Source organism: Panthera tigris, chromosome D2, assembly GCF_018350195.1.
Source record: "Panthera tigris isolate Pti1 chromosome D2, P.tigris_Pti1_mat1.1, whole genome shotgun sequence".
Classification (NCBI taxonomy): domain Eukaryota; kingdom Metazoa; phylum Chordata; class Mammalia; order Carnivora; family Felidae; genus Panthera; species Panthera tigris.
In genome coordinates, this window is record NC_056670.1 from 30,791,156 (window position 1) to 30,818,381 (window position 27,226).

Consider the following 27,226-nt stretch of genomic DNA (forward strand, 5'->3'; position numbering starts at 1 on the left):
CTGCAGCTGACTCGGGGAAGGTTGCTGCACCACACCGTGTAGCCATCAGCGGTGCCCTAATTGTCTCCTCAGCTGCCCCGTGGGCCTCGGTGGCCAGAGCTGGTATCTTCTATATCCCTTGAACCCCCATACCCCAGCATGGGTTGGGCTCACAGGCTCCCGGCGTCGCTCTGCCTGACTCTTACCAGCAGGGAAACTTGACGTTCTCCTGCAAAAGGGGAAAGAAGTAAGTTCTGTCTTGTTGCCATGTGGCACGTGGTCATTGAGGGTCAAACCTAAAAATAATGGAGTGCATTAGTTAGGATTAGATTTGGCTGAGAGTAATAGGAAAAGCCAAATAACCGTAGTTTACACAAGATGGAAGTTTATTTCTAAGTCCTGTCCAAACCCAGAGCTTTGCGGCCCACGCCTGGGGTGGTGGTTCCACTCCATGGATTCCTTGGGGGACCTTGACCTCCGCCATTCCGAGGCGGCGGCTTCACGTGCTCGTGGTTCCAAGATGGCTGCGAAACATCAGTCATCACATCTGTGTTCCAGACAGCGGGATGGAGGAAGGGGGGGAAGGGAGCTCAGAGGCAAGGTTCTGGAACTTGCCATGGGACACTGCCCCTTATGTTCCATTAGCTAGGACTAGTCACGGGTAGCTGCAGGGGGGGCAGGGAGTGTGCCCCTGCCCCTCGTCTGGTTTGTTTCATACACACGGTGGGGAGGGAGGGAGTGGAGGCATTGTGAGCATTTTGGTCAAACTTGAGGACGTTCACAGGCTGAGAAGCTGGTCCAGCACTTCAGGGACTGATGGTCTCTCCCAGGGAGATTTTCCCAGGGGGGAGTCCGTCCTGTCTTGGGACCAGAAAGCCACATGCCCCAGGGCCAGCAAGAGGGAGAAGAGAAGCCCTCTAGAGGTTAGGAGGTAGCCTGGTGGCAGTGGTCAGAGCAAGGGAGGTGGGCCAGGCTCTCCTGAGGGGGTCAGGGTCTGCCCAGGAAGTGTGGCCTGTGTCTGGGCTGCTGGGGCCTGAGCCAGAGGACAGACTCCCTCACTGGAGGTGGCCCGGAGGCCAGGGGACTCACAGACCTGGGGAAAATACAGAAGGGCTTCCGGTGCTGTGACACAGGGGGACAGGACGTTGCCCCAGGGAGCCCTCTTCTACCCCCTCGAGGACAGGAGGGCCCCAGGACTGCCTTCCTGCCATGACACCCTGTGCTGGCACATGGCTGACATTTGCTACATTTGCTCGTGTGCATTCTCGTCCTCTCTCTCTCTCTCTCAACCATCCAAGAGTGACAGACATCAAGGTGCTTCCCCTCTAGACGCTTCTGCCTGGGTCTCCTAGGAACACAGTATCCACAGTATGATTAACTTCTTTATTCAACATACTATCCATATTCAGATTTTCCCCATTCTGGCCCCCAGAATGTTCCTTATAGCCTTTCCTCCCCTCCCCAGTCTGAGCCCCCACAGAGGCAGAGCTTTCTGTCAGGCAGAGCTGACCCCCATGGGGAGCTTCAGAAGTGGGGGGGCTCCCCAGGCCTGGAGGCAGGCAAGTAGGGGTGCCGGAAAGGACCCTTTTCCTTCCTGAGGGTCCCACATTTCAGAAGCCTCAGGGGCCATGCTGGAGCATGTGGTGACAAGTGCGAAGGTCTTTGCTGGCTGCAGGGCAGGCAGGAACCCCTCCTCTGCCTTCCACCTGTCAGGCGCCGACAGCTTCTCCCCCTCACAGAGGGCAGGGCTTCCTCCCCACCCCCCCCCCCCGCCCCACCTGCGGCCTCTCCCAGCTTTGGCACCCCATCTGCAGTGGGACCTGTGGCCCTTGCTGGCCCCCACTTGTCACAGCTTCTCAGCTGGCTGCCCAGTCCCTCTGCCCACGCTGTCCACTCCCGGCTCCAAGCCCACCCCAGTGTGCCGTCTCCGGGTGTGACAGAGGTGACCTCTCCCTTCCAGAACTTGGGCCCTCAGAGGCTCCCTGCTGTTTGCAGGCGGAAGCCCAGAACTCAGGGCCCACCCCACGGGGGCAGTCCACCCGCTGAACATTCCTCCACTCTCTGCTTTTAACTTTTAGATCTTGTTTTCCGTTTAGAAAAAAATAAAAGCAGTTCAAAAGCACACAGTTGAGCAGATAAAGGTCTCCTGTGATCCCAGACCACTGGTGGCTTTATTTTATGTTTTGTTCTCCTAGTTTTCAAGAGGAGGCTGAGGGAAGGAGGCTGTGGAGGGATAGGTTTGGGCGGCCCTCGGAGACGTGAATTGAGGGGCTGGGCCTTGCAGCAGAAGCCAGGCGACTCTGCCTCTACTAAGCAGTGGAGCCTCGGGAAATTCCTGTTGGTGGCCCTGCTTAACTGTCTTTTCTGTAAAGTGGGGACGCCTGGGTGGCTCAGTCAGTTAAGCATCTGACTTTTGATTTGAGCTCAGGTCACGATCTCAACGGTTCATGAGCTCAAGCCCTGCGTCGGGCTCTGTGCTGACAGCGTGGAGCCTGCTTGGGATTCTCTGTCTCCCTCTCTCTTTGTCCCTCCCCTGCTCTCTCTCTCTCTCTCTCTCTCTCTCTCTCTCTCTCTCAAAATAAATAAATAGACTTAAAAAAATAAAGCGGGGGTCAACAACCCCCTGTGTTGCTTCTTTTGAGGTTGTTGACATTAGCGAAGATAGAAAAACCACAGAGACACGAAAAATCCCACCAGGCTGTACGAGGTGGAGTAATTTTCACGGGAACATAGATGGTAATAGGCAGAGGGCAGTGGGGTGGGGTGGGGGACAAAGACACAGCCGAGGAGCATGGTGGGGGGAAAGGGGACGCCCTAGGTGAGGAGCTGTGACCTTTGTCCAACTTTGAAACTATTACAAATAACTATACTTAAAAAAAAAATTCCCAAAGTAATCATGCTCATTGTAGGAAATTGAGAAGCGAGGGATAAACAAGAGGAAAATGAATACCTCACTGAGTGCCCCCACTCAGGAATATGCACCATGATGTCTAAGTAAACACCCTTCCTGTCATCTGTGCCCTCTTGTTGCTGAGTGCCACCCTTGTCCCCATCAACGGCGGGCCAGGCAGGGCGGGGAATAAAATAGAGCTGACATGTTCTGTGATCCTGTGTGCAGCTCCTCCCTTGGGCCAGGCAGCTGACGGAGCCAGGAAGGACACGGGATGGCCCCTGCCGGGAACAGCATGCAGTGGAGGGGAATGGAGTGTTCCGTCTCGTGATGCTCATAGTGGGCTCTGGGTGTTGAGAGGCGGAGGTGGGTGTGTAGTCAGGGGGGGCTTCCTGGAGGAGCTGGGCTTTAACATCTAGGGTTGTGTGGAATGTGGGGGGTGGGGGTGAGGAGGGCCGTCCAGGTGAGAGGAGGATTGGGTGGGAGCGGCTTCTCTCTACACCCTCTTGTGGAGGACTGTGACCTGCTTCTTGGTGCCGGGTGCCCACTGCCCTGTGAGGCCTGGAAGCTGCAGGTGCCTTAGGCTGGTCATAGGTTCATCTCATAAATACTTCCTGAGCATCTGTCGGGCCCCAGGCGCCGTCCTGGTGCTGGGGCCACGATGTGGGTGAGTCAGGCACTGACCCTGCTCGCCGAGGGAGGCTGAGGTGACACCCATAACCCTGTCAATGAGGCAGTTAGGAAATAAAAGGGGCTCGTGGATGGACAGAGGTTGTGCGGGCTGGTGTGGGCAGACAGCATCACCAGGGGCTCGGAGAGGCCTCCCTGAGGAGGGACATCTGAGCCAAGACCTCAGGAAGGGGCAGCCATGTGAACAAGCTGAAGAATGTTCCAAACAGAGGGGTGGTAGGTGTGCAGCCTTCATGAGGAGGAGTGGGCCTGGGGCGGTGGAAGAAGGAGGGGGCTGTGGCCAGTGGCTGGAGCATGGAGGTGAGGACACAGGGTGAGTGAGGTCAGAGGGTGGGGCCTCCTCACCAGGGGATGGGTCTGGATGTTGCAGTGTGCCCGGAGGAGAAAACATGACCTGATTTAGGGGTTTTTTTTTTTTTTTTTAATGTTTATTTTTGAGAGAGAGAGAGAGAGAGAGCACGCGAGTGCGCATGAGCCAGGGAGGGGCGGAGAGAGAATCCCAAGCAGGCTTCATGCTGTCAGCACAGAGCCTGATGCAGGGCTCGCTCTCACAAACCATGAGATCATGACCTGAGCCGAAATCAAGAGTCGGGCGCTGAACCAACTGAGCCCCCCAGGTGCCCTGATCCTTTTGGCTGCTGCATGGAGAATGGATTGTGGGGGCACAGGGAAGGGGACACCGGCTGGGGGCTGCTCTGCTTGGCCCGCTGAGGAGCTGGTGGCCTGGACCTGGTGACGGCAGAGGTTGGAGGAAGCTGGAGGAGGGCCAAACCATTCTTCTATGGGGAGAGTTCCAGAGTGGGCAGAGGACTTGCCCGAGGCCACAGAGCAGGGCTGTCCTGATTCTTGATTACAGCCGGAGGACGCCTCCATAAGCGGCCCACCAGACGGAGGGAAATGGGGAGCTATGACTGAGCTAACTGTGCGTTACCAGGGAGGACACCCCAGCCCTGCTGGAGGATTGCTGAGCCCACGTATTCCTCCAGACCCTTCCTTTTATAGGCTGTGTCTGGGTGAGGCCCCGTCAGGGAGGTTCAGGTCCAGCGGTGGCAGGGAAGGGACGTGGAGAAGGGGGAGAGAGAAGTGCCTTGAGGATGGGCCCCGGGGGGAGCCCCCGCTGCATGTCTGGCTGGCTGGGTGTTGCTTTCTGCATACTTGCCAATTTCATCCTCCTACAACCCAACCGGGGAGGGTCCTCCTGTCCCCTGTTAATAACAGGGGAAACTGACACGCAGAGAAGTGAAGCCACGCCCCCAGAGTCGCTAAGGAGTGGTGGAGATGGGAACCAGCCAGTTTTGGGCCCGTGCTTCACAGAGTCAGAGCCACTGTGTCCCCAGCGGGGTGCCAGGCCATTGGAGAGTCACTTAAAGCTTCCGTGAGCCTCCACTTTTCTCTCTGTAAGTGGGAACGCTGACACTGGCTTCCCAGGCGTCCTCGTGCCTGTAGTAGAATTATTTTTACCTGCAGCAGGTGCGGGGCTCGACTCTGACGACCCCGAGCTGGCCGAGGGGTGCCCTCCGGCCCGCAGAGCACTGAGACCCAGCAGCACGGTCCAGTAGAAACGTAACATGGGCCACCTGCATCATTTTCAAGAGTTACGTTAAGAATGTGAAAAGAAGCAGGGGCCCCTTGGGTGGCTCAGTCGGTGAAGTGGCCGACTCTTGGTTTCAGCTCAGGTCATGATCTTAGGTCGTGAGTTCAAGCTCCACGTTGGGCTCAGCGCTGGACATGGAGCCTACTGGAAAAAAAAAAAAAAGAATGTGAAAAGAAATAGATGGACTTAATTTAAAAAAAAATTTTTTTTAACGTTTTTATTTATTTTTGAGACAGAGAAAGAGCATGAACAGGGGAGGGTCAGAGAGAGAGGGAGACACAGAATCTGAAACAGGCTCCAGGCTCTGAGCTGTCAGCACAGAGCCTGATGCGGGGCTCGAACTCACGGAGCACGAGATCATGACCTGAGCCGAAGTCGGACACTTAACCGACTGAGCCACCCAGGCGCCCTGCCAATTTTTTTTTTTTTTAAGATTTTATTTTTCTGGGTGCCCAACTGGCTCACTCAGTAGAGCATGTGACTCTTGATCTCAGGGTTGTGAGTTCAAGCCCCACATTGGGCATGGAGCCTACTTAAAAAAAAAAAGTTTTATTTTTAAGTAGTCTCTACAGCCAACGTGGGGTTTGAACGTACAATCCGGAGATCAAGAGACACATGCTCCACCGACCGAGCTAATCAGGTGCCCCATCTTTTGCCCATTTTTAATTGGATTTCTTGTGAATTTGGTACCAAGTTGTAAGAGTTAGCCCCTCTTTTGGGAGGGGACTCAGGGTTAAATGAGATATTCTATGTCAAGTGCTTTGCTCCGGAGATTGACCCCTTGGCCGTCTTGGGGCCTCCTCTCTACAGTCATGGCCACTAGAGGCTACCTCAGGGGTCTGTTTAGATCTGCCCCCTCCCCCCCAAGGCAGGCACAGGCATCACACACTCCTGACCACACACCCTGATTTGACTAGCATAATTACACGTTTGTACACTATCTACTCAACGTTATCTCCCTATGCTCACAGCGGTCTTCCCCTTTGCCTCAGTCTAGAGTCAGTGTGGCCCAGTCAGGGAGCCCTGGAGTGGGGAGGCAGGAGCTCTGGGTTTTAATTCTGTCCTTGTGAGTTGGAGGACATCACTTTCCCGCTCTGGGTCTCCATTTCCTCGTGAGTAGACAGAGAGGGTTGGACTTGTTGACCTCCAGGGGTGTAGCCGGCTCTGAATCTGCTTTTAGGGGCCCGTGGTGACAGTCATTTGTGTTGGCTGCTGTAGTCACATCTTTTCCTAAAGCGGGACTTGAGATTTTGCAAGGGGGTCTGAGGTCCATCCCGGTGGGCAGGGAGGGCAGGAGAAAGGACGGGGCCAGGTGGTGGCTGGGGTCCATAGCTCACATGCAGCTTTCTGCTTCGGTCCCAAGAGCCAAACTGTGCTTTGGAAAAGCCCGCGGGGTTTGCCAAGCCTGAAGGTCACGGCTGCTGCACCAGGATGGGGCAAAAAAGGGGGGGCTTGTGAGCTTTGGATCAGAGATGGGGAAACTGAGACCAGAATAGTGGCGATCCAGTTCTACCAAAAATTGGATGAAAAGAAACAGACTTGGACTCACGGGGTGTTTCAGGCTGTGGCCTTGGGAATCCGCTCTTGAACCTCTCGCCTGTCCTCCCTACTCCAGGATCCAGAGTGGTCATCTGCAGCACCCCCTTGGCTTGAATACCACCATTGACGAGAAGCTCATCACTCCGCAGGCTGGGCACTTATGCTGTAGCATCAGGCGGGTAGTTGACGAGCCAGAGCTCATATTCCAGCTCCTAAAGTTGAATTCTTCCTGGGGAAACAAGGTCACCTCTCTGCCAAGGGTTCCGGACATTGTTTCTTTTTTCTCGAGAATGACTGGGTGTGGAGGCCGGAGGGTGCATGTCTGTGTGGGGGACTTTCTCAAACGCCGTGATAGCTGTAGTCCAGATGTTTCCGTGGCTTCTTTAGCTGGCGGCTGAGGGCTTCTGTGGGAGCAGTGGGTCCCAGAGTCCTCACTCCCTCTGTGGGAAACCATGCATCCCTCCACCTCTCTGGGTAGGCTGTGTCTGGGGTGCTCTGGCAGAGCATGGAGTGGATGAGTGGGGGTCGTACAGATCTAGGAGGGAGGGAGGGGACAGTGTGGGTAAGCTCCTGCTCTCAGGGTGAGCTGTGAAGAGGCAGGGAGACAAAGCAATGAGGAGCCCTTCCCAACGCCACCGCTCACTAAGGGTCAGCCGTCCTCCTTTGAAAATGGACAGTGAGGCTGGACCTTACAGGGTTGTTGGGTGGTTGGTTCTTCGTAGATGCTTCGATATGTTAACAAACAGGAGTAAAGGAGAAGGTGAAAGAGTTCCTGGGTTTGGTGGGAAGTACTCTTCCCTCAAATTAGGGTTTTCTTCCTTTCTTTCCCTTTCTTTCTCCCTCTTCCTTCCTTCCTTCCTTCCTTCCTTCCTTCCTTCCTTCCTTCCTTCCTTCCTTCCTTCCTCCCTCCCTCCCTCCCTCCCTCCCTCCCTCCCTCTTTCTTTCTTTCTTTCTTTCTTTCTTTCTTTCTTTCTTTCTTTCTTTCTTTCTTTCTTTCTCCAAGAATCCCTAGCAATCTGGCAAAAACTCACGGACCCCCTTTTCAGACTGTTTTCAAGTGCACAAAATATATGGGATGACAGAGGGAAGTAAGTTGCATTCAGAGAGCTATCAAAATACAAAAAAACAAATTAGTGATGTAATAATACAGGTTGTTAGTTGTTATTGTATTAACTAGATCACCTAGTAGGTACATTAAGATTAAATTTTTTTTTTAATTTTTTTAACGTTTATTTATTTTTGAGACAGAGAGAGACACAGCATGAATGGGGGAGGGGCAGAGAGAGAGGGAGACACAGAATCGGAAGCAAGCTCCAGGCTCTGAGCCATCAGCCCAGAGCCCGACGCAGGGCTCGAACTCGCAGACCGTGAGATCGTGACCTGAGCTGAAGTCGGACGCTTAACTGACTGAGCCACCCAGGCGCCCCTAGACTAAATTTTATTTATTTACTTTTTTAGAGAGAGAGTGAGAAAGCACCAGAGGGGCAAAGGCAGTGGGAGAGAGAGAATCTCTGAGCGTGGAACCTGACACAGGGCTCGATCCCACGACCCTGGGATCATGACCTGAGCTGAAACCAAGAGTCGGACGCTTAACCGACTCAGCCACTCAGGTGCCCCACTGATGTGTCTTTAAAAAATAAAATCTGGGGGCACCTGGGTGGCCGTGTGATGCAGCCTGCCTGTGAGCTCTTTGGCTCCCGTGTCCCGGCCTCTGCAGCACGGTGGGGACGGCCTTCACGTCGATCGAAGGAAGTGCTGGGCTAGTGGAATTCTTAAGAAACCATCCAGGCTCATGGACCACTTCTTTCAGTTTCCCTCACACACCCCATCTTCCCCATTCTCCCCCCAAGCAGAGGTTTGAGCACCCGGGACCCCAGCAACTCACCCTCCCCCTGTGCTCACCGCCACAGTAGGGATGGGACCACCGGGACTGCCGGTCTTGGGAGCCAGATCCACGTGAATCTGGAAGAGCCTTTGGGGCCATCCCGTCCCTCACTGTCATTCTACAGATGGGGACGTGGGGAAGTTGCCCGGGGCCCCTCAGCATGTGGCCAGTAGGATGAGGCCCCTGTGCTAGCTAACAAGCCGCACTCCAGGCAGGGTGGGGAGGTTTCAGGGGGAGAGCGTAGAGCGGGAAGCCTGGGGATCCCGGGGCTTCACCCTCCTCTAGACTGTTTGGAAGCAGGTCAACTTTCAAAGGATATTGTCCTTCCTCCACCTCGGACCCTACAGCTGTGCACATATGTCTTCTAGGGCCCCAGCTGGGGCCTGGCGTCGTCCGTGGAGCCCGTGAAAAACAGGGGTGGCTGGGGCTGGAGCCGTGGGAGTGGCGCAGGGTAGGAGGGGTGGGGGGGGGTCAGCCACAGCTCAGCACGAAGGGAGCCGGGCCTGGCCGTGGCCGGGCAGCTGTGATCAGCTGCGGCCTCCTGTAGGCCCTTCCCGTGTCTTGTCGCCCGTGCCCTCGTTTGGGACAGCTGCCCATGTTGTTGTTGGAGGAGGCTGTTCCCATCTGTGCCTCCTTGGCCCAGACTGCCCGGCGGGGTCTGGGGAACTTGGGTGAGCTGTGTTGGGGGCCTGCCACAGCAAGTGAAGTGGAGAGAAGTTTCTGGCTCTGGGGCCCACTCGTGCAATCTGAGCAGCCTGTGTTTCTGTTTAGGAACAGAGGCTCATCCCCTCCATTTTTGACAGTGGGGAGGGGGAAGGGGGGGCAGGGAAGGAGACAGAGACAGGGAGGGAGGGAAAAATTGGACCCTGTATGATGGGACTCTCATGAACACAAGGTGTGTGTGTTAACAAGGCTGTCACATGGCTGCTGGGAGTTTTCAAGGATGACAAGGCTGGGCCGGAGGGAGAGAAGCAACCCTTTCCCGACAGGAGAGGGACAGGGACAGTGACAGGTGGTGGTTTGGGAGGGTTGGAGGAGGGGTGGATGAGTCTAGTCATTCTGTCTAGGTGGCTCTGGGCAGGGGCAGCCTGAGTACTCCCCCAGGGCTGGGGGGAGAGAAGGCACAGTGAGTTCAGCCTCCAGACTGACCCGCTGACCCCTGACTCCGCCATCCCCTTCCTGAGGTGCTACTCCCGGTTTTGAGACGGCGGGCGGGGGGGGGGTTGCACCCTCCTGTCCTGATCCTAGACCATCAGGTCCACCAGGGCCGAGGGCTGCTGGACCCTCGGAGCTCCACGTAGAATTCCCGGCCCCTTGCCTGTCCAGCAGCACTGTGGCTCTCCGACCGGGGCCAGGCCCTCTAGCAGCCCCTCACTGGTCCCCAGCCGCTTCCCCAGCCATTCTCTCACTTGTGTTAAATGGGCCTTAACTTTATTACCCAGTGTTCGGAGGAGAAAAAAACAAAAGAAGACACAAATTAGCCATAATTGCATCACTTGGTGATAACTCCAAATAACATCTTGATGGGTATCTCCCAGATTCTTCTGCTGATACGCTTTCATGAATTAAAATGGGATGGCAGCCGGTCCTTGCCTTGCAGCCCTGTTTCCTAGATGTCTTTCCAAAGCCATCATGATGATGTTTTTAGTGGCCATTTAGCCTTCCGCCTTAGAGATGTCCCGTACTTTACCCAACAAAGCCCCTGTTGTTGGCTGGAGGTTGTTTCCTGTGTCTTTTGCCATCGTAACCAACACTTCTGGGAGCGACCCATCTTCGAAGCCTGGTTTTTGCATACGTCCCAGTATTTCTCTGGGAGAGAGCCCCACCAGGGGAATCACTGCATCTAGCAGGTGTCCAGCCTGCCTCATGCAGGGCCGAAGCCTTGGCCGTTGATGGTGGTATTGATGACCGTGATGTCAAGTTCAAGGGCCTGGTGCTCTCACTAAACCCTTGATCTGCTGAAAGCTCATGTTGTCCGGATGTCCCCAGCCTCATTCTGTGATATTCATGCCTAGAGTGTCCTCCTGCACCCTGTTCCCATCCACACCCTTCAAATCCAAGCCTGACTTCCCTCTGTACCTGCTGCCCCCACCTCCCTCCCCCCCCCCCCACCAGTCTTCCCACTTACCCGTGTCTGGAGGGCCTGGCCCAGTCACTCAGAGCCCTAGGTCCTGACCTGGTGTGGAGGGTTATCCCCTTCCTAACAGTCATGTTTTTGCCAGAGGAGTGTAACTATAAGGGGTCAGGGGCCGTGTGTTTATCTTTTTATGTCCGTCACCCTCCCAAAGCAGCAGCAGAGGGCCAGGCACATAGTAGGCACTCGGCAAACGCGTGGAAGGCAGCACACCTGCCCTCCGTCTCCAACTACAGGGAGAGCTGGCCCTCGCTGGGCCTCACACTTGGCGTCTACACAGGGGAGGTACAGGTGGGCCAGGTCCCCTCCTGCTGTGGATTTCCCCACCCCTTCCTCCACCACGTGCCCTCTCATCCCACAGGTGTTGGGGCCTGAGGCTGCCAGCAGACTATGGGTACAACGGCCAGCACAGCCCAGCAGACGGTTTCGGCGGGTGCCCCCCTCGAGGGCCTCCAGGGTGGTGGCCTGATGGACGGTCAGCACTCACCCGGTGTCCACTCCTTCCAGACCACAGGCTTGCACAACAGTAAAGCCAAGTCCATCATCCCCAACAAAGTGGCCCCCGTCGTGATCACGTGAGTGGCGGGGCGGGGGAGAGTGGCCGTGTCCCCAGAAGACATGCCTGGAGGGGTGGTGGCATGTAACACCTAGTCTACAAACTGCCCTCACAGATGAAGACACTGAGACCCAGAGGTTGCACAGTCGGTCTGGAGTCACACGGCAAGCGAGTGGCTGGGCGGGTCTCTGTCGAGTGTCTCTTAGCTCGTGTTACTTCTCCTGTCCACAGGCTTAGAAGCATGGAGAGGGAGGAATGGCTGTAGGGGTGGGGTGGGGACACCCTTTCAAAAGGGGGGACACCCTTTTGAAAATAATTTGTGGCTGAACATTTTCAAAGGGAGTTTATGTACTTAGACGCATAGAATTTAGACTTATTTTTCTGCAGCTCGTAATTACGGTTCAAAACTGAGGTTAATACCGGGTGGTTAAAGGGCTATGGCTTGAAAGGCTGGGAGCTGTTGGTCAACTCTCTTAATTAGGTCCTTCAGGCACAGTCCCGGAAGAGGCTGAGGGTTTGTTCCGGCACTACATTTTGAGACCTCTGGATACACTACATGCATCCAGAGGAAGAGGGCCAAGAAGGGGGCTCTGCAACCCTGCCTGCCCTGTGGGGTCACTGAAGGAGGGGGTGCTGTGAACCAGAGGCCCGGGGGCAGAAGAGGCATTGGGTCTGTCTCCTGGTGAATCAGGAAGCCTTATCTTACATGGACTCTGCCTCTGGGCCCCTCCAGGATGCAGGAAGTACGACATGATGAGCTGAGGGTGAATTGTGTTCCACACACAGAAGCTGGGCAGAGACCCAGCAGATGGGACTTTCTGTGTAAGGAAACCCGAGGGGTGGGAATGATAAATCCGGCCTGCTGGCTTTGGGGCCTGACAGGAAGATTGTCATAATCCATTGCTGTGCTCATGATCAGGGGAAAAGAAGAGATGTTACATACAAGAGACTCGACGTGTATTCTATCAGAGGTGACACATCTAGGTTTGGCCCCTGAGGGGCGGTATAGGAGACACACATCCTGGGCCTTGCTCTGTGCCCTGGGGCAAAGCATGTTCCCTCTCTGGGTCTCATTTTTCTTATCAGATTATGTGGGTTTTGACGTACAAAATATTTAACCAAGTGGTATAGCTCAGGAAGGTCACGGGCCTGCTGTACAAATCTGCCACAGTGGGACTATGCATGCCTCCTGGAGCCAGCGTGAGCACAGCATCCCTTGGGTTGTAGTGTGTTTGGGTGCAAGGGACCTTAGAGATCATCCAGTACAGGGGCTGGTGAACTGTGTCCTGTGGGCCAAATCGCACCTAGCATCCGTTTTTGTGAATAAAGTTTTATTGGAACACTGCCATTCCTATTCATTTATTTACTATCTGTGGATGCTTAACACTTCAGGAGCAGAGCTGAGTTGTTGCAACGGACACTGTGGCTCACAAGCCAAAATTATTTACTACCCAGTTCTCGATACAGAAGGTTTGCCGGCTCCTGATCTAACACGTTTCCGATCAGATGTGAAAACTGGATCTAAATACCCCAAACCGAGCTTCTGGGGGTAGAGGATTTGCCCAGCACGCGGTGAGACGAGGCAGAGCTGGGAGCGGGATCCCCGGTCTCTTGACTTCTCGTCGAGTGCTCCCCTGCCCCAATCATTCCTCCGCCCTGCCTTTCCCAGGTGCAGTTCCTTCGTAGAGAGCAGACGCCGGGGCCGAATGCCGGGAGGCCGTCTCACTGTCATAATCAGCACGGAAGCGTGTTGTGTCTTGAGGGCACAGACCCGCCCTGGCTTAGCATCTGCAGAAATCTGGTTTTATACCCCTGGGTTTTGTTTGAAATGGCCCTGTGCGGAGGTAGCGGGGCTACTAGTAAGAATTATTGTATCAATAGGCGCTTACTGTGCCCAAGGCCCTTGGCTAAGCACTTCCCACACAGCAGTGCACTGAATTCTCACAGCAGCCCTAGGAAGTGAGAATTACTGGAAACGGAGCCACAGAGAGAGAGTGAGGAACTCCAAAGCCAAGAAATGGCCGAGCGGTGGAGTTGGGTTCGTGCCCGGGTCACGGCACCCCAAAGCCAGAGTCCTGAGCCACCTCACCGCGCTGCGGGCTTGTTCTCAGAGACGGTGGGGGCCCCAAGTAACCCTCGAATTGGAGACCTTAAACAAGGCCTTTCTCTCTGCACCAGAGTCCGGGAGGTGCGCCAGGCTGGAATGGCCACTTTGTGATCAGCTAGGCTTCTCCTCTCTCGGTGCCCCGCCACCATCAGTATCTGCTTCTCACCATCTCTTCTGGACGCTAGCTGGGAGGAGAGAACGTAGAGGCACCCACCTTCCCTTTAAGGGAGTGACCCAGAAGTTGCCCCCAGCACTTCTCATATCCCATTGGCCAAAACTAAATCACATGACCAGCCTAGCTGCAAGGGACGCTGGGAAATGTAGTCCTCAGCCAGATGGCCAATCACAGTTCCAGGCTTCTGTACAGGCGACACCAGGCCGCCTCTGCCACAAACTTGTAGCTGCCTGGGCTACAGGGGTGGCCTTGTTGAGGGGTCTGGTGAGGGTGGAGGGTACCCTGATCGTGAAGGTTTTCTGACTTGGGCTCCATTCTGCCCTGGCAGGTACAACTGCAGGGAGGAGTTCCAGATCCATGACGAGCTACTCAAGGCCCATTACACGCTGGGCCGGCTCTCAGAGGCCACCCCTGAGCACTACCTGGTGCAGGTGAGGTCAGCCCTGCCCTTCCCTCCCCCGGCGGCCTTCCCCACCCCCACCCTGTCCTCCTTCCTCACAGGTTCCCTCACTCCTCCTTTCCCCCCACCCCACCCCCCCACCTCCCACCGACCCCGGCCCCTTCTCTGCTTCATGTCCTTACCCCACCCTCCGGAGTCCTCACCCACTTCCTCTTACCCTCTGGTGTCTGGGGTCACTGCTCTTCTCTTCTGCCAGGTCCCTGCCCTCCCCTCGCCTGCCCGCACCCCTCCCTCGGAGCAGCAGGAAGAATAGGTACCGGGCCTCAGACTGCTCCCCTCGGCCTAGGGATCTCCACCCCGTTCTCGAAGCTCCAGAACTTCTATTGCTTAGCTATTTTCCCCCCTCAAATATCCCCTAGAAAGCGAGGTCCCCAAGGACAGACGACTTTTCATTTTTCTGGTTTACTGCTGTAGCCCCCAGCCCCAGAACGGTACTTGGTTCTAGCAATGTAGGTGCTCAATAAATAGTGAATGAGTAATCATGCCGATTAAGCTATATTTGTTGAAAGAGTAGCTGGGATTTTCTGGCATTTGGAAGAACTGGTTCCGTTTCTGATCGGTCAGGCAACGTCCTGTGGGTCATACTGAAGGCAGGGGCCTGGACAGGTGATGCCAGAGTTCATTGGTGCCCAGGAACGAACCGTCCTGGCTTCTCTTGCCCTCCCCACCTTCTACTCAGCAGTCATTGCATCCATTCACTCCAGCTGGGGAGGGGAGAGACCTGGGCAGCCTCAGAACTTCAGGACCTTAGGAAGGAGCTAGTTTAGTCTTCCTCTCGCTGATTCCTGGGGCCCCAGCTGTGACTCCCTGCTTGGGCCCCTTCTCCATGCCCTTCCACTGGCTGAGGGAGACATAGGCCTTCCTCCTGGAGAGCTTCGGGCCCCACCCTAGAGTCAGACTCCGTTTCCTGCCGCAAGAGTGCCTCTCCCTGCTTGCTTTCCTCAAGGCCTGGCTTCGATGCTGCCTCCTACATGAAGCCTTCTCTGATTCTCCATCAGGAGGAGCTGTCTTTCCCTTTCCCATGCTAGATGAGACCCTTCCTGGGATCACAGATGGTCACATATTTTGTTTGTCTTTTCCGGAAGTCTGCAGACAACTTGAAGACCATGTCCCCTGCCCCATCTCTCTGCTCTTCATCCTCTGGGGCCTGGGACAGGGCTGTAGAAGATGTCCCTGAGCCATCTGAGTGACCCCTCGTGTCTCTCCCCCTGCCAGGGTCGCTACTTCCTGGTGCAGGATGTTGTTGAGAAGATGGATGTTCTGGGCACCGTGCAGAGCTGTGGGGCCCCCAACTTCCGGCAGGTGCGGGGTGGGCTCACCGTGTTCGGCATGGGGCAACCCACCCTCTCCGGATTCAGGCGGGTCCTCCAGAAACTCCAGGAGGATGGACACAAGGTAAGTATGACTGCTTCCCAGGCAGGGTCTAGCCCCCCAAGTCTGGCAAAGGGACTCCTTTGCAACTTCAGAGGTTCTGGAGGGGCCTGGCCACATGATGGTGGCTGGTGACCCAGACCAGGCTCTGCCAGGCCTTGAATGCCATGATGATCACCGTGAGCAGCATGGTTGGGAAATTCTGGGTGAGTATTTATTGCCCTGCAATGTGTGGACACGGGCGCCCTGAGGTCAGAAGGCCCTTACACACCCCACTTTGAGAACCTTGGAGAAGTGAGAGGGTGACAGGGTGACAATAGGGTCCAGGTCATAACAAGAGTCACACACACGTCAGCCCTATGAAGGTGGGGTGGTTGCTCCCATTTCACGGAGGAGAAAACCGAGGCCCAGAGAGGATAAATGACACAGCTTATGAGTGGTGTCCCCAAGACCCGAACTAGACATCTGGACTCGAAATGGCAGCTTTTAATGATTCCTCTTTCCTGCCTGATGCCGAGGTGGGGTTTTGAGTGTCTGCAGGACAGAGGCTGCGGGTCCGCTGTGATTTCAGGCTCAGCGTGGGCAGCCCGAGTCTGATTTGACCTGGGATAGCTGGAGAGTCCTCGAGTGAGCCAGAGTGGGGTGGGGTGCGAGCCCCGTGCAGCTCGCGTCTTCCCAGCTCGATGGCAAGGCCCACGGGGAAGGGTCTGGCCGCTTACCTCCCTCCGCCTGTCAGGTGTTCAGTGAATGATTGCACGGGGGACGGGGAGACATCCATTTTTTTCGCCTGGTGTGTACCGAGCCCTTGGCTTATCCAGGGCTTTGCGCCAGGAGCTGGGGGGAAGTGGAAATGACCAGGATACCGTTCGCTTGTAAGGAACCTGTAGCCATGAAGGGAGACATACGCACTGATAATGCTAGCACGAAGCAGGAATTAACACCCTGGCTTCGGACAAAGGGCTGTTGGCCCCGAGGAGAGGGAGAGGCGTCGGGAGCAGGTGGCCTTTGGACTGAGCTTTGCTTGGGGCGGGGGGGGGGGGGGGTGGGATTCATGTCGCAGGGAGAGGGTGGGGTGACAGGCGCTTGAGGTGGGGGGCACAGCCTGCACAAAGGCACACGGGTAAGGCAGCGGGTCGGGTGTCCGTGCCGGGTAGTGGCGACGGCTTCCTTCCTCCTTCGGCTCCTGGCAGGAGTGCGTCATCTTCTGCGTGCGGGAGGAGCCCGTGCTGTTCCTGCGTGCCGGTGAGGACTTCGTGCCCTACACACCTCGAGACAAGCAGAATCTTCATGAGAACCTGCAGGGCCTTGGACCTGGCATCCAGGCAGAGAGCCTGGAGCTGGCCATCCGGAAGGAGGTGAGGGTCAGTGGCTCGGAGGAGGCCCTCCCCGCCGGTAGGCCGCAGGCAGCTGAGCTGCGACGCTGGCCCCCAGCCCAGCTTTGCTGTCCCCCACTTTCTCCGTTGCTTGGGCGAGCAGCTGTCTGCAGGGCCAGCTCACGGGAAGCCAGAAGAAGGGCTGGCTGTTCCCGGCTCTGTTTGCCTGGGCCCCTTTCCCGCCCCGCACACCTCCTCCACACTCAGCACCCTCATTTAGCCGAGGAGTGCCAACGCTGAGGTTCAGCCCTCTGTGAGCTGTGAGGCCCGGGTGAGTGTCTCCTCTCCGCGGTCACGGTGCCCCAGATGGGCGGGAACCTGGTTGTCCTCCGTCGCCCTGTGAGGCCTCGTGTCCTCTAGCGCCCAGCTGACTGCGCGCCCCCTGTCCTTCAGTGTGATGGCTTAGCTGATTCCTGCGGCCCACTGGGAAGGGCACTTCCTCCGTGGCCCCGGTGGGGGCCGCATCACCTTCGTGGAGTGGCCGCCCTCAGGCCACTGGCCACCCCCATCCCGTCAGGACTCCCAGAGCACAGAGCACCTGTGGCCAGCTAGTTCCCGCTGGGGGAGGAGCAGCCGATCCGGGGCCTCCATGCGGTCTCCTCACTCTACGGCTCGGCCAGGAAGGCCGGGAGGGGCCTGGAGGTCAGTCATGGCCCTCTGGCCCCCACTCCTCCATCTAGATCCATGACTTTGCCCAGCTGAGTGAGAACACGTACCACGTGTACCACAATATTGAGGATCTGCTGGGGGAGCCCCATGCTGTGGCCATCCGGGGTGAGGACGATGTGCACGTGACCGAGGAGGTGTTCAAGCGGCCTCTCTTCCTGCAGCCCACCTACAGGTACTGAGGGCCGGTCCCGCCTGGGGTCACCAGATGACTCGGGGCCACACGGGAGGCCGGTGTGCTGGGCATGGGTGTTCTCTGGCTGTGCTCTCCAGCTGTGGCCTCAGTTTCACCGTCTGCAGGTTGGGCGGAATTCCCTACACCTCTCTCTCCCACAAGAATGCGGGGGGCGGGGGGATGCCCAGGATGGGTAGCCTGCCTGATGGGTTTCTCCCCCTCACCTGGCAGGTACCACCGCCTGCCCCTGCCAGAGCAGGGGGCCCCCCTGGAAGCCCAGTTTGATGCCTTTGTAAGCGTCCTTCGGGTAAGTCAGCGCAGGAGGGGGTGATGGGAGCACGGAGTAGGGACAGGTCCCTGGAGAGCAGGTCTGTGTCTAGGCCCTGTCTCCATGGAGATGCTCAGGGAGAGTGTGGCCTCTGGCTTTCCTCAGAGGAAGGCTCCCTTCTGTGTTGTGTAGGAGGTCGAGTGTGTGTGTGTGTGTGTGTGTGTGTGTGTGTGTGTGTGTATCTCTGTGTGGGGTGTGTGTGGGAGTGTATATTCTCTAAGGCCAGCCAAGCATTGATGGTCTGAGGGATGGGGCTCTGGGCAGGCTCAGCTGCTAACTTGCTGTGTGAGCTTGGACGAATCACCTGACCTCTCTAGACATCAAGTTACTGGAGCTAAAAAATTCTTATCTGTAGGCTCCTGAGCTGGTGTTTCCTGAGTACTGGTGGTGTTTCTTCTCCAGCCCTTTCGGGAGGCCACCTTATTTAATTTGTATCTCGTGGGGTGGGGGGTTGTTAGATACAGGTCTGGCCCCCTGGGCGGTCTCACTTCCAGGACCAGCTCGTGGAGCTCCCCCGGGGCCAGGGAAGGAGGCAGGGCCGCGCTCCCCGGGGGCAGGTGGGAACAGATCGGACTTTGAAGTTTAGTAAAAGAGGCTGAGCCACCTGCCTCTCTGGGCCCCCCTTGCCCAAGACTGTGGGGCAGGGGTGGGCTGACGTCACGACCCCCTCCCCTGACTTGGGCCCCAGCAGAAGGGGTTTTCAGGTCCCCCTGTTGCTGACGGTCATGGTCTTTCCCAGGAGACCCCCAGCCTGCTGCCGCTCCGAGATGCCCACGGGCCTCCCCCTGCTCTCCTCTTCAGCTGCCAGACAGGCGTGGGCAGGACCAACCTGGGAATGACCCTGGGTACCCTCATCCTGTTTCACCACAGCCGGGCTGCCTCGAGGCCGGAGTGAGTGTCCCAAGGGGCTGCAGGGATGAGTGGAGGAGGGGGCGGGCTGCCAGAATGCTGGGGACACGTCAGGGACCCAGGGCCAGAGCTGGAGATGGGGCGTGTGGGGTTCGTTTCCTGGGTTGCCGCAGACTTGCCGAGTCACGTGAAAAAAGTCGCTTGACCTTTCTGGGCCTCAGTTTCCCCAGTAGGGAAAATGCCCCTTGCTTCCTTCAACCTGAATGGGGAGGAAGACTTGGAGCCTGTAGCCCGGTGCCCCTCAGCGGCCACGTGAATGGAAGCGTGTCAAGAGGAGGACAGGAGTCGAAGCCTTTGGGAGCACTGACCGTGCTACTGACCCCTTCCTTGTCAGGGCTGTCCCCCTGCAGACCAAGCCACTGCCCATGGAGCAGCTCCAGGTGATCCAGAGCTTTCTCCACATGGTGCCTCAGGGCAAGAAGATGGTGGACGAGGTGAGTGAGGGGGCTGGCGGCCGGGGAGGTGGAGGGGCCTTCACTGCTCCCCTGCTGGGCTCTCTTCCTCCCCTGACACCTCCCCCTTCTAGGCAAACTGTTCTTTCCCTTTTTCTTCCATCTGTCTCCGCCATCTCCCCCGCCCCGCTCCCTCCCTGCTGCCCTCCCCTCCTCTCTGCCCGGGTCGGGGCGCCAGGTGGACAGAGCCATCACCGCCTGTGCAGAGATGCATAACCTGAAGGAGGCCATCTTGGAAAACCAGAGGAAGCTGGAAAGTGTCCGGCCGGCCGGCCCAGCCCAGGTGAGGCACAGAGAGGGTCTGCTTTTGCCTGAGTCCTGCAGCCTCATTTTGGCAGGACTATTGACTGGTTTCTTGCCGACGGACTTTTCCTGGTCGCTTCTTCTCCCGGAGAGGAGAGGTGTTGATAGAGGAGCTGGGCCTGCAGGAAGGACGGACAAGGAAGAGTGGAAGTTTACTTTCCCTGGCCAGGTCTCCTCGCTTCAGAATAAACAGGATGGAGGAAGCGGCTGCTGGCTGGGGTGCCTGGGGCCTCTTGGGCCCAGAGACTTCCCAGACTGCTCATGGCTCCCCCTGCAAATCGGTCCCTTGCTGTGTCTTTGGGGAGGCCAGGGTTTGGTCCAGGGCGCTGCTTCTGAAACAGCGACGGGCCCTGTCCCTACGCTCTGGGGAGAGGGGGTTGTCGTGACAGTGTTTGCGCACAGCACGTGGAAGGAATCTAAGGCCTGCAGAGACTGTTCCTTAACACTTAAAAAAACGTATCTCTTAAAAGCAATAGTATAGTACAGAAAATTGAGAAATTAGAGAAGGAAAAGAGGCACCCGTCATCCCTGTGCGGCTTTGGGGCTGGCTTCCTTCCATGTGCTTTGTGATGATCTTGTGTGGGGGCCCGGGGGACGGTTTGCGTCCTGCTCATGGCCTATCACTTCACTCTCTCATGCATCCCTGCTCATTGTCCTCGAGATCTTTGCTGGCTGTGTCACTTAAGCCCACTGGGTGGCTCAACCATTGTTGGCCTGGCGGGGGGGGCAAGGGCACGGGCTGTGGCCTGACTACCTGGGTTCTGGTCCCGGCCGTGCCACCTACAGGTGTGTGGGCGTGGGCAACCTGCTTAACTGTTCTGTGCCTCAGTTTCCCCACTCGTAAAACGGGGCCAGTAATCATAGCCACCCCATAGGATTGTTGTGAGGACCCACCAAAGTAAGAGCCATGAAGCACTTAGCAGGGAGCCTGGCACAGAGCAGATGTCCCTGGCATGTCACCTGCCGTGGTTTACTAATCGGCCCCTCCTGTGAGACAGTTGAGTTGCTCATCAGTGCAAATTCTTTTGCATCAAGATAACTTCATGAAAATGAAGCTCTTCTGTATTTAGGTTTTTCTCCCTTAGTCTAGATCACAGGTTGGCAAATGACGACCCATAGGCCAAATGCAACCTGCCACCTTGATTTTGTAGATAAGTTTTATTTTGTTGTGTATTTTTTTCGAGAGAGCATGAGGGAGCACAAGCAGGGGAGGGGTAGAGGGAAGGAGAGACTCTCAAGCACGCTCAGTGTGGAGCCCAACATGGGGCTCGATCCCACGACCCTGGGAGCATGACCTCAGCCGAAATCAAGAGTCGGACGCCCAACCGACTGAGCCAGCCAGGCGCCCCTGTTAAATACGTTTTATTGGAACATGGTCTTGCCCGTTCATTTCAGGACCATCTGTGGCACAGCTGGAAGAGAGACCCTAGAATATTTACTGGCCTTTTATAGAAATAGAAGTTTGCCGACCTCTGGCCTAGATTCCCAAAGATGGGATTAAATGTAATCCAAGGGCATGACCTTTCGGGCCTCTATGAATCTCGCTTGCCCTCCAGAAGGTGGTACTGACCCAGCAGGAGAACCCTGAGATTGGAGGGTGAAGAGAGGGACCTGGGATTCTCTCTGACAGCTCCCTACCCAGAGCATGCTGGGCTGGGCTTAGGACATTTGTTTGGGGACCCAGCTCTCCCTGCCAACAGCTGTGTGACTGAACAAGTCACTTCATTTCTCAGAACCTCTGTCAAGTAAGGATAATGATAATGGCCCCCTTGGAGCACTGTTGTGAGGGTCTTTCTGTTTTCTTGTGGGGAAGGTCACAGTTGTTAAGGGAGGGCCTCTGGGTTACAGAAGGGTGTTTTTATCTACTTGTTTCTTCAACACGATGGTGCACGGCCCCTGCAGGGGGGGTGGCCTTGGTGCGAAGGGGAGTGGATCCCAGCCTATTTCTGGGCGCAGAACCTGTGGGGGAGGCTCCCTGCTCCGATAGCGGTAGTCCTGGTGGAGTCACCAGTGGCTTTCCCGGGGCCACAGATGAATCCCAGCAAGTGGGATAGGGTTAGACGCTTGGAAGAACTTCCAGCCTGGCAGAGCTGTGTCATAAAGGGAGGGGAGATTGTGTCCTGGGGATTTCAGAGGCTTAGCGTCTGCCCTTCTGGGGATGGGAACGGGGTAGCCCCAGGAGCCCCCTCTTTACCACCGGCCCTTCTTCCCCATCACCTCCTCTCAGGGAAGCAGCAGCCAGCATGGTGTCCGGCAGAGGGCGCTGCAGAGCCTGGAGCGATACTTCTACCTGATCCTGTTTAACTACTATCTCCATGAGCAGGTGGGGCTGGGGAATGAGTGGACCCACAACCCCTTCTCCTGGGGTCCCTCCAGGCCTCTCCACCACGGTGACTGGCATGGGGTCGCCAAGGACCCCGATGGAGCGGGGGAGGAGCATGGGGACGTGTGCGCTGGTCGCAGAGGAAGGTGGGTGTGGGGAGGCAAGGAGAGACCAGATAGAGTGGTGGTCCTAGAGCAGTTCAGGCAAAGAGCGGGCCCACCTCTCTCTGCCCTGGGTTCGTCTCTGTACCCTTAGGCAGGGTATCAGAGCCTGGAAGGATCTTGCTTTGGACCTCCTGGTTGTCTCTCTCCAGCCTCTCTCCCCTGCCCTGGACCATGATGGATGTCTCTTGAGGGCTCCCCCACCACAGGGCAGGCTGGGAGAGTTTGGGGTGGCCTCGTGCCCCTGAACTCCCATCTCTCTCTGCCTTGGGCTGCAGTACCCGCTGGCCTTTGCCCTCAGTTTCAGCCGCTGGCTCTGTGCCCATCCTGAGCTGTACCGCCTGCCTGTGACCCTGAGCTCAGCGGGGCCTGTCGTCCCTGGGGACCTCCTCACTAAGGGCTCTCTGGTGAGTGTGGCCGGCTGTCTGGGGACGTAGAAATGGGTGTGGGCTGGCCACGGGGCCGGTGCACCCTCGATTCCTGAGGAGTTGGGTTGGTTACACATTGGTCCCCTTCACAGGAGGCAAAGGGGTGATGGCCTTTGGGGTGGTAGAGTCCTCCTGTGGGTGACGTGGGTTGATCTCAGGCCCCAAGAAGCATCTGCCGCTTTGGCCATTGCTGTGGTACCCTCTCCTCCTCCGCAAACCCAGGTGCTCGGGACAGGGAGTCAGGAAACCTGGTTCTGATGTCTTTGCCACCGGCCTCTCATCTTTGAGCCTCACCTTCCTCATCTGGAGGGTGGGCAGTATCGCTCTGCTCCTTGCCAGGGTGGTGACGAAGTTCCAAGTGTGCAAAAGTGCTTTGTAAACCGTAAAGTGCTGCTCCCAGCCCGCCTCTGCCCACCTTGGGCCAGGCCCTGAGTCTCAAGGCAGCTGCTGCGGTCACAGGCTTGCTGCTCTCCCCACAGGGGGCGGACGACCTCATCTCCCCAGACGCACTCAGCACCGTCAGAGAGATGGACGTGGCCAACTTCCGGCGGGTGCCCCGCATGCCTATCTATGGCACAGCCCAGCCCAGCGCCAAGGTGAGCACCCCAGGGTCCCCAGGGGGCTCGGGGGAGAGGGTGGAGCCCTTTCACTGACGGCCCTCCTGTCCCCCCAGGCCCTGGGGAGTATCCTGGCCTACCTGACCGATGCCAAGCGGAAGCTGAAGCATGTCGTGTGGGTCAACCTGAGGGAGGAGGCCGTGTTGGAGTGTGACGGGCACACCCACAGCCTGCGGTGGCCTGGGCCCCCCATGGCCCCTGACCAGCTTGAGGTGAGGCCGTCCTGCCTTCTGCACAGCCCTACCTCGGACCCTCCCCCGGCAGGGTCTTCAGAAGGTTCCGTGCTCCTCTTGTAAGATGGAGAAACTGAGGCCCCAGGAGGAGCAGACTCAGGGAGGGGCTGATTTAGGACTCCCATTTCGGCCATCTCTCCCCGGCTCTGGGTCTGGCTCTCACCCCTGAGGCTCAGGGCGGGGCTGCTCCCCAAAGCCGGGACTGGTCCTGGCCATGGCAGGCTTTGGCCTTCCGGGGTGGCCTGGAGGCTGCCTCAGTGGCCTGACCCTCTGTCCCACCCTCCCCTAGCACCTGGAGATCCAGCTGAAGGCCCACCTGAGTACGCCTCTCCCAGGCACGGGGGGGCCACCGACCCGCAGGTTCCAGACGTGCCTCACCACACGGGAGGTCTTCGCCCAGCACCGTGGGGCCTACCCCGGCCTCACTTACCACCGCATCCCCGTGCCAGACTTCTGCGCCCCCTGCGAGGAGGTGAGGGGGCTGCGCAGGCCGGGCCTCTGTGGGGCAGAGGAGGCCCTCTCCCGCCTCCCCTCCGGCCCGGGCCTCGGCTGTGGGCACAGCTCTCCTGGGGGCCTGGGAGCTCGTTCAGCCTTCAGATTTGGCCCAGGTGGTTTATTCACAGCTTCGCGTCTGCATGTGCTTGTATGTGCGTGTGTGCTTATTATGTGTTGCAGGTGTTTGTGGCGAATGTGCGTCTGTTGGGGAGGCGTGTTTGGAGCGGGTGTGGGTGTCACTGTGGAGTGTGTGTATGTGTGTGGTGGGTGTGTTTGTGTGGAATCTGCGACGTTCTTCTGGTCTTTACCGGGGGATACGTGGAGAACGTGCCTTTGGGGAACCGTGTGTTGTCGTGTGGGTACGGGGTTTGTGGAAGAGGGAGCTGCGGAGTGCTGGTGTATGACCAGGGTTGTGTGGGCGTGGTCTCTGTAGGGTTGTGTCTTTGCAGGTGTCTGTGTGGTTTGTGTCTTTAAGGTACAGGGGATGCATCTGGGGGGGGGTGTGCCCGCCACTTCCGGCATGTGGGTCGCTGTGCGATGTGTTGGGTGTTTGGTGATGTGTCCGTACGGAGTGTGTTCTGTGCCGGGGGTGTGTGGGGACTTCTGATGTGTACCCTGTAGTAGGTGATGGCTGGGGCTCGGATTCCCTGCCCCTGTGGGTCTGGTGGCCCGTAGTTTGTCGCCCCCTGGTGGACATGTGCTGCAGTGCTCTGCTGAGGTCAGACCCCTGCCCTCGGGCTGGGTCGCGGGTTGGGCCCTTCCCAGGGAGGCAACAGGGCCAGGGCCTGGGAACACAGCTCATGGGAGTGGCATACACGTTTTGTGTCCTGGCAGTGTGTGTGTGTGTGTGTGTGTGTGTGTGTGTGTGTGTGTCTGCTCGTATGTCTGGTCCTGGCGCCTGGGGTAGGGGTGACGGTACACAGGGGTGTGGCCATTTACGTGCACGTGGTGAGTTGAGTGGTGAGCGCACAGGTTGTGAGCCTGACCCAGAACCTGGCACGGGGTATCCCGGGACAGCTGCTGGGATTTGCTGTTTGGGGGGGGGGGGGTGGGCCATGTTGGGAGCCTGCGGCTTCGAGCACCTGCTGACTTAGCCCCTGGTCTCCCCACCCAGGATTTCGACCGACTGCTCGAGGCCCTGCAGGCTGCCCTCGCCAAGGACGCGGGCACCGGCTTCGTGTTCAGCTGCCTCAGCGGCCAGGGCCGGACCACGACTGCCATGGTGGTGGCTGTGCTGGCCTTCTGGCACATCCAAGTATGCGTGGCCTGTCACGTGTGGATGGGGCAGGGTGGGGCTCGGTCCGGGGACGCTGGCTGCGGCAGGAGGGTGTGGGGGGCAGAGACGGGGCCTGGCGCGGTCCTGGAGCCTCTCCCATCAGTCTTGGGCAGAGGGCACGTGGGGCTGGCAGCGCCCCCGGCAAGGGGCTCCCCGCAGCGGGAGGGTGTGGCCTGGACAGAGGTGCTCCCTGTACTAGCAGCTGTCCTCCCTCAGGGCTTCCCCGAGGTGGGCGAGGAGGAGCTTGTGAGTGTGCCCGATGCCAAGTTCACCAAGGGCGAATTTGAGGTGAGCATGCCCCAAGGGGCCCCCGGGGGACGCCTGGGCGAGGGGAGAGGGCACGTCTCACTGGCAGTCAGGGGATCCTCAGAGCTCCTCTTCATGATGTCACCTTCTTCCACCTCATCATCTCCGTGCTCCCCTGCTCCCATTTCACAGTGAGCAAACCAAAGCACAGGTCCGCTTGGCTCCGGGCCCTGGCCAATGGCGATTGGAGAAGAGCGGGGTCGGTCTAGCCCGGCCCTGCCGCTGGGCTGCTCCGCCCTGGGGGAGGCCCCTGGCCACCATCTCGTCTGGGTGACACCGACGCTGCCTGACAGGCACTTGGGACCCAGCTGTGGCTGGTGACCTCGATGCGGGGTCAGGGCCTGTCCTGCCCCACCCCCGTTTCAGTCCAGGGCACTGAATGCATAGCCACTAACATTTCTAATTTAGTCAGCCTTGTATTGTACGCTTGCCATGTGTCATCAATTCAGACACCCTGCAAGTAGGCGGCTGTGTCCCTGCCCTACAGACGGGGAACGTGGAGCTCAGAGCTGGCATGGGGCTCTCTGGCGTTGGTGCTATGGTCGGCTCCCGCCTGGTTGGCTGGCCTCCTCACATTGCTCTTGCCTTGCTGTCCCTGCTGCCCTGTCACCCTGGCCTCAAACTTGTCAAGCTCCCTCAGCTTCTTGGCCTTTGCATATGCTGTTCCCTCTCCGGAAACTCCTCTTTTCCTTCCCCTCACTGATTTGCTGATTCTTAGATTTTTGTGTTTTTTTAATTGTGGTAAAATATACGTACGATGTAATTTACCATTTTAACCAGCCTTAAAGCGTACATTCGCATTGTCGTGCACGTTCGCATTGTCGTGCAACCATCGAGTACCTTCGCATTGTTGTGCAACCATTACCATCATCCGCCTCCAGGACTCTTTCTTCATTGAAAACTGACCGTCCTCACAAAACAGTAACTCCCCATTCCTCCCTCCCCTCAGCCCCTGGTGACCACTGTTCTACTTTCTGTCTCTATGGATTTGACTGTTCTAGGTACCTCAGATAAGTAGGATCATAGAGAATTTCTCCTTTTGTGTTTGGTTTATTTCACTTAGCACAGCATGGTGTTCTTGAGGTTCCGTCGTGTTGAGTGTCTATTAGAATTTCACTCTTTTTTAAGACTGGGTAGCATTCTGTTGTATATACAGACCACATTCTGTTTATCAATTTATCTGTCGGTCGACACAGGTTATTTTCACCTTGTGGCTGTTGTGAATGATGCTGCTCTAAACAAGGGAGTACAAATACCCATTCAAATATCTGCTTGCACTTTTAGAAGTAGAATTGCTGGATCATATGGCAGCCCGCTTAATTTTTTTTTTTTTTAATTTTTTTTTTTCAACGTTTTTTATTTTATTTTTGGGACAGAGAGAGACAGAGCATGAACGGGGGAGGGGCAGAGAGAGAGGGAGACACAGAATCGGAAACAGGCTCCAGGCTCCGAGCCATCAGCCCAGAGCCTGACGCGGGGCTCGAACTCACAGACCGCGAGATCGTGACCTGGCTGAAGTCGGACGCTTAACCGACTGCGCCACCCAGGCGCCCCAAGCCCGCTTAATTTTTGAACAACTTCCGTACTGTGTTCCATGGCAGTGGCACCATGTTACACTTCCACCAGCAAAGCACCAGGGTTTTCGTTTCCCCAGCACCTGTTGTTTTTTGTTCTGATAGCAGCCATCCTAGTGGGTGTGAGGTGGCATCTCACTGTGGTTTTGAGTTGTGTTTCCCTAATGATGAGGGATGCTGAGCATCTTTCCATGTGCTTATGGGCCACCTGTGTGTCTTCTATGGAG

General features: G+C 57.1%; 1 protein-coding gene across 3 annotated transcripts in view; it reads left to right on the top strand.

The window, feature by feature from the left end:
- The window catches only part of PALD1 (phosphatase domain containing paladin 1), a 72,985-nt gene that overhangs the window by 25,083 nt on the left and 20,676 nt on the right, over window positions 1–27,226 (top strand). For all 3 annotated transcript variants that reach the window (XM_007095726.3, XM_042960618.1, XM_042960619.1), the window contains exons 2-17: window positions 11,073–11,286; window positions 13,878–13,980; window positions 15,225–15,404; window positions 16,571–16,735; window positions 17,434–17,594; window positions 17,826–17,901; window positions 18,662–18,813; window positions 19,166–19,265; window positions 19,462–19,566; window positions 21,814–21,909; window positions 22,349–22,477; window positions 22,978–23,094; window positions 23,172–23,327; window positions 23,638–23,820; window positions 24,958–25,098; window positions 25,336–25,407. In XM_007095726.3, coding sequence (XP_007095788.2) covers window positions 11,102–11,286; window positions 13,878–13,980; window positions 15,225–15,404; window positions 16,571–16,735; window positions 17,434–17,594; window positions 17,826–17,901; window positions 18,662–18,813; window positions 19,166–19,265; window positions 19,462–19,566; window positions 21,814–21,909; window positions 22,349–22,477; window positions 22,978–23,094; window positions 23,172–23,327; window positions 23,638–23,820; window positions 24,958–25,098; window positions 25,336–25,407 — 2,121 coding nt within the window. In that variant the 5' untranslated portion in view covers window positions 11,073–11,101. The remainder of the gene's footprint in view (window positions 1–11,072; window positions 11,287–13,877; window positions 13,981–15,224; window positions 15,405–16,570; window positions 16,736–17,433; window positions 17,595–17,825; window positions 17,902–18,661; window positions 18,814–19,165; window positions 19,266–19,461; window positions 19,567–21,813; window positions 21,910–22,348; window positions 22,478–22,977; window positions 23,095–23,171; window positions 23,328–23,637; window positions 23,821–24,957; window positions 25,099–25,335; window positions 25,408–27,226) is intronic.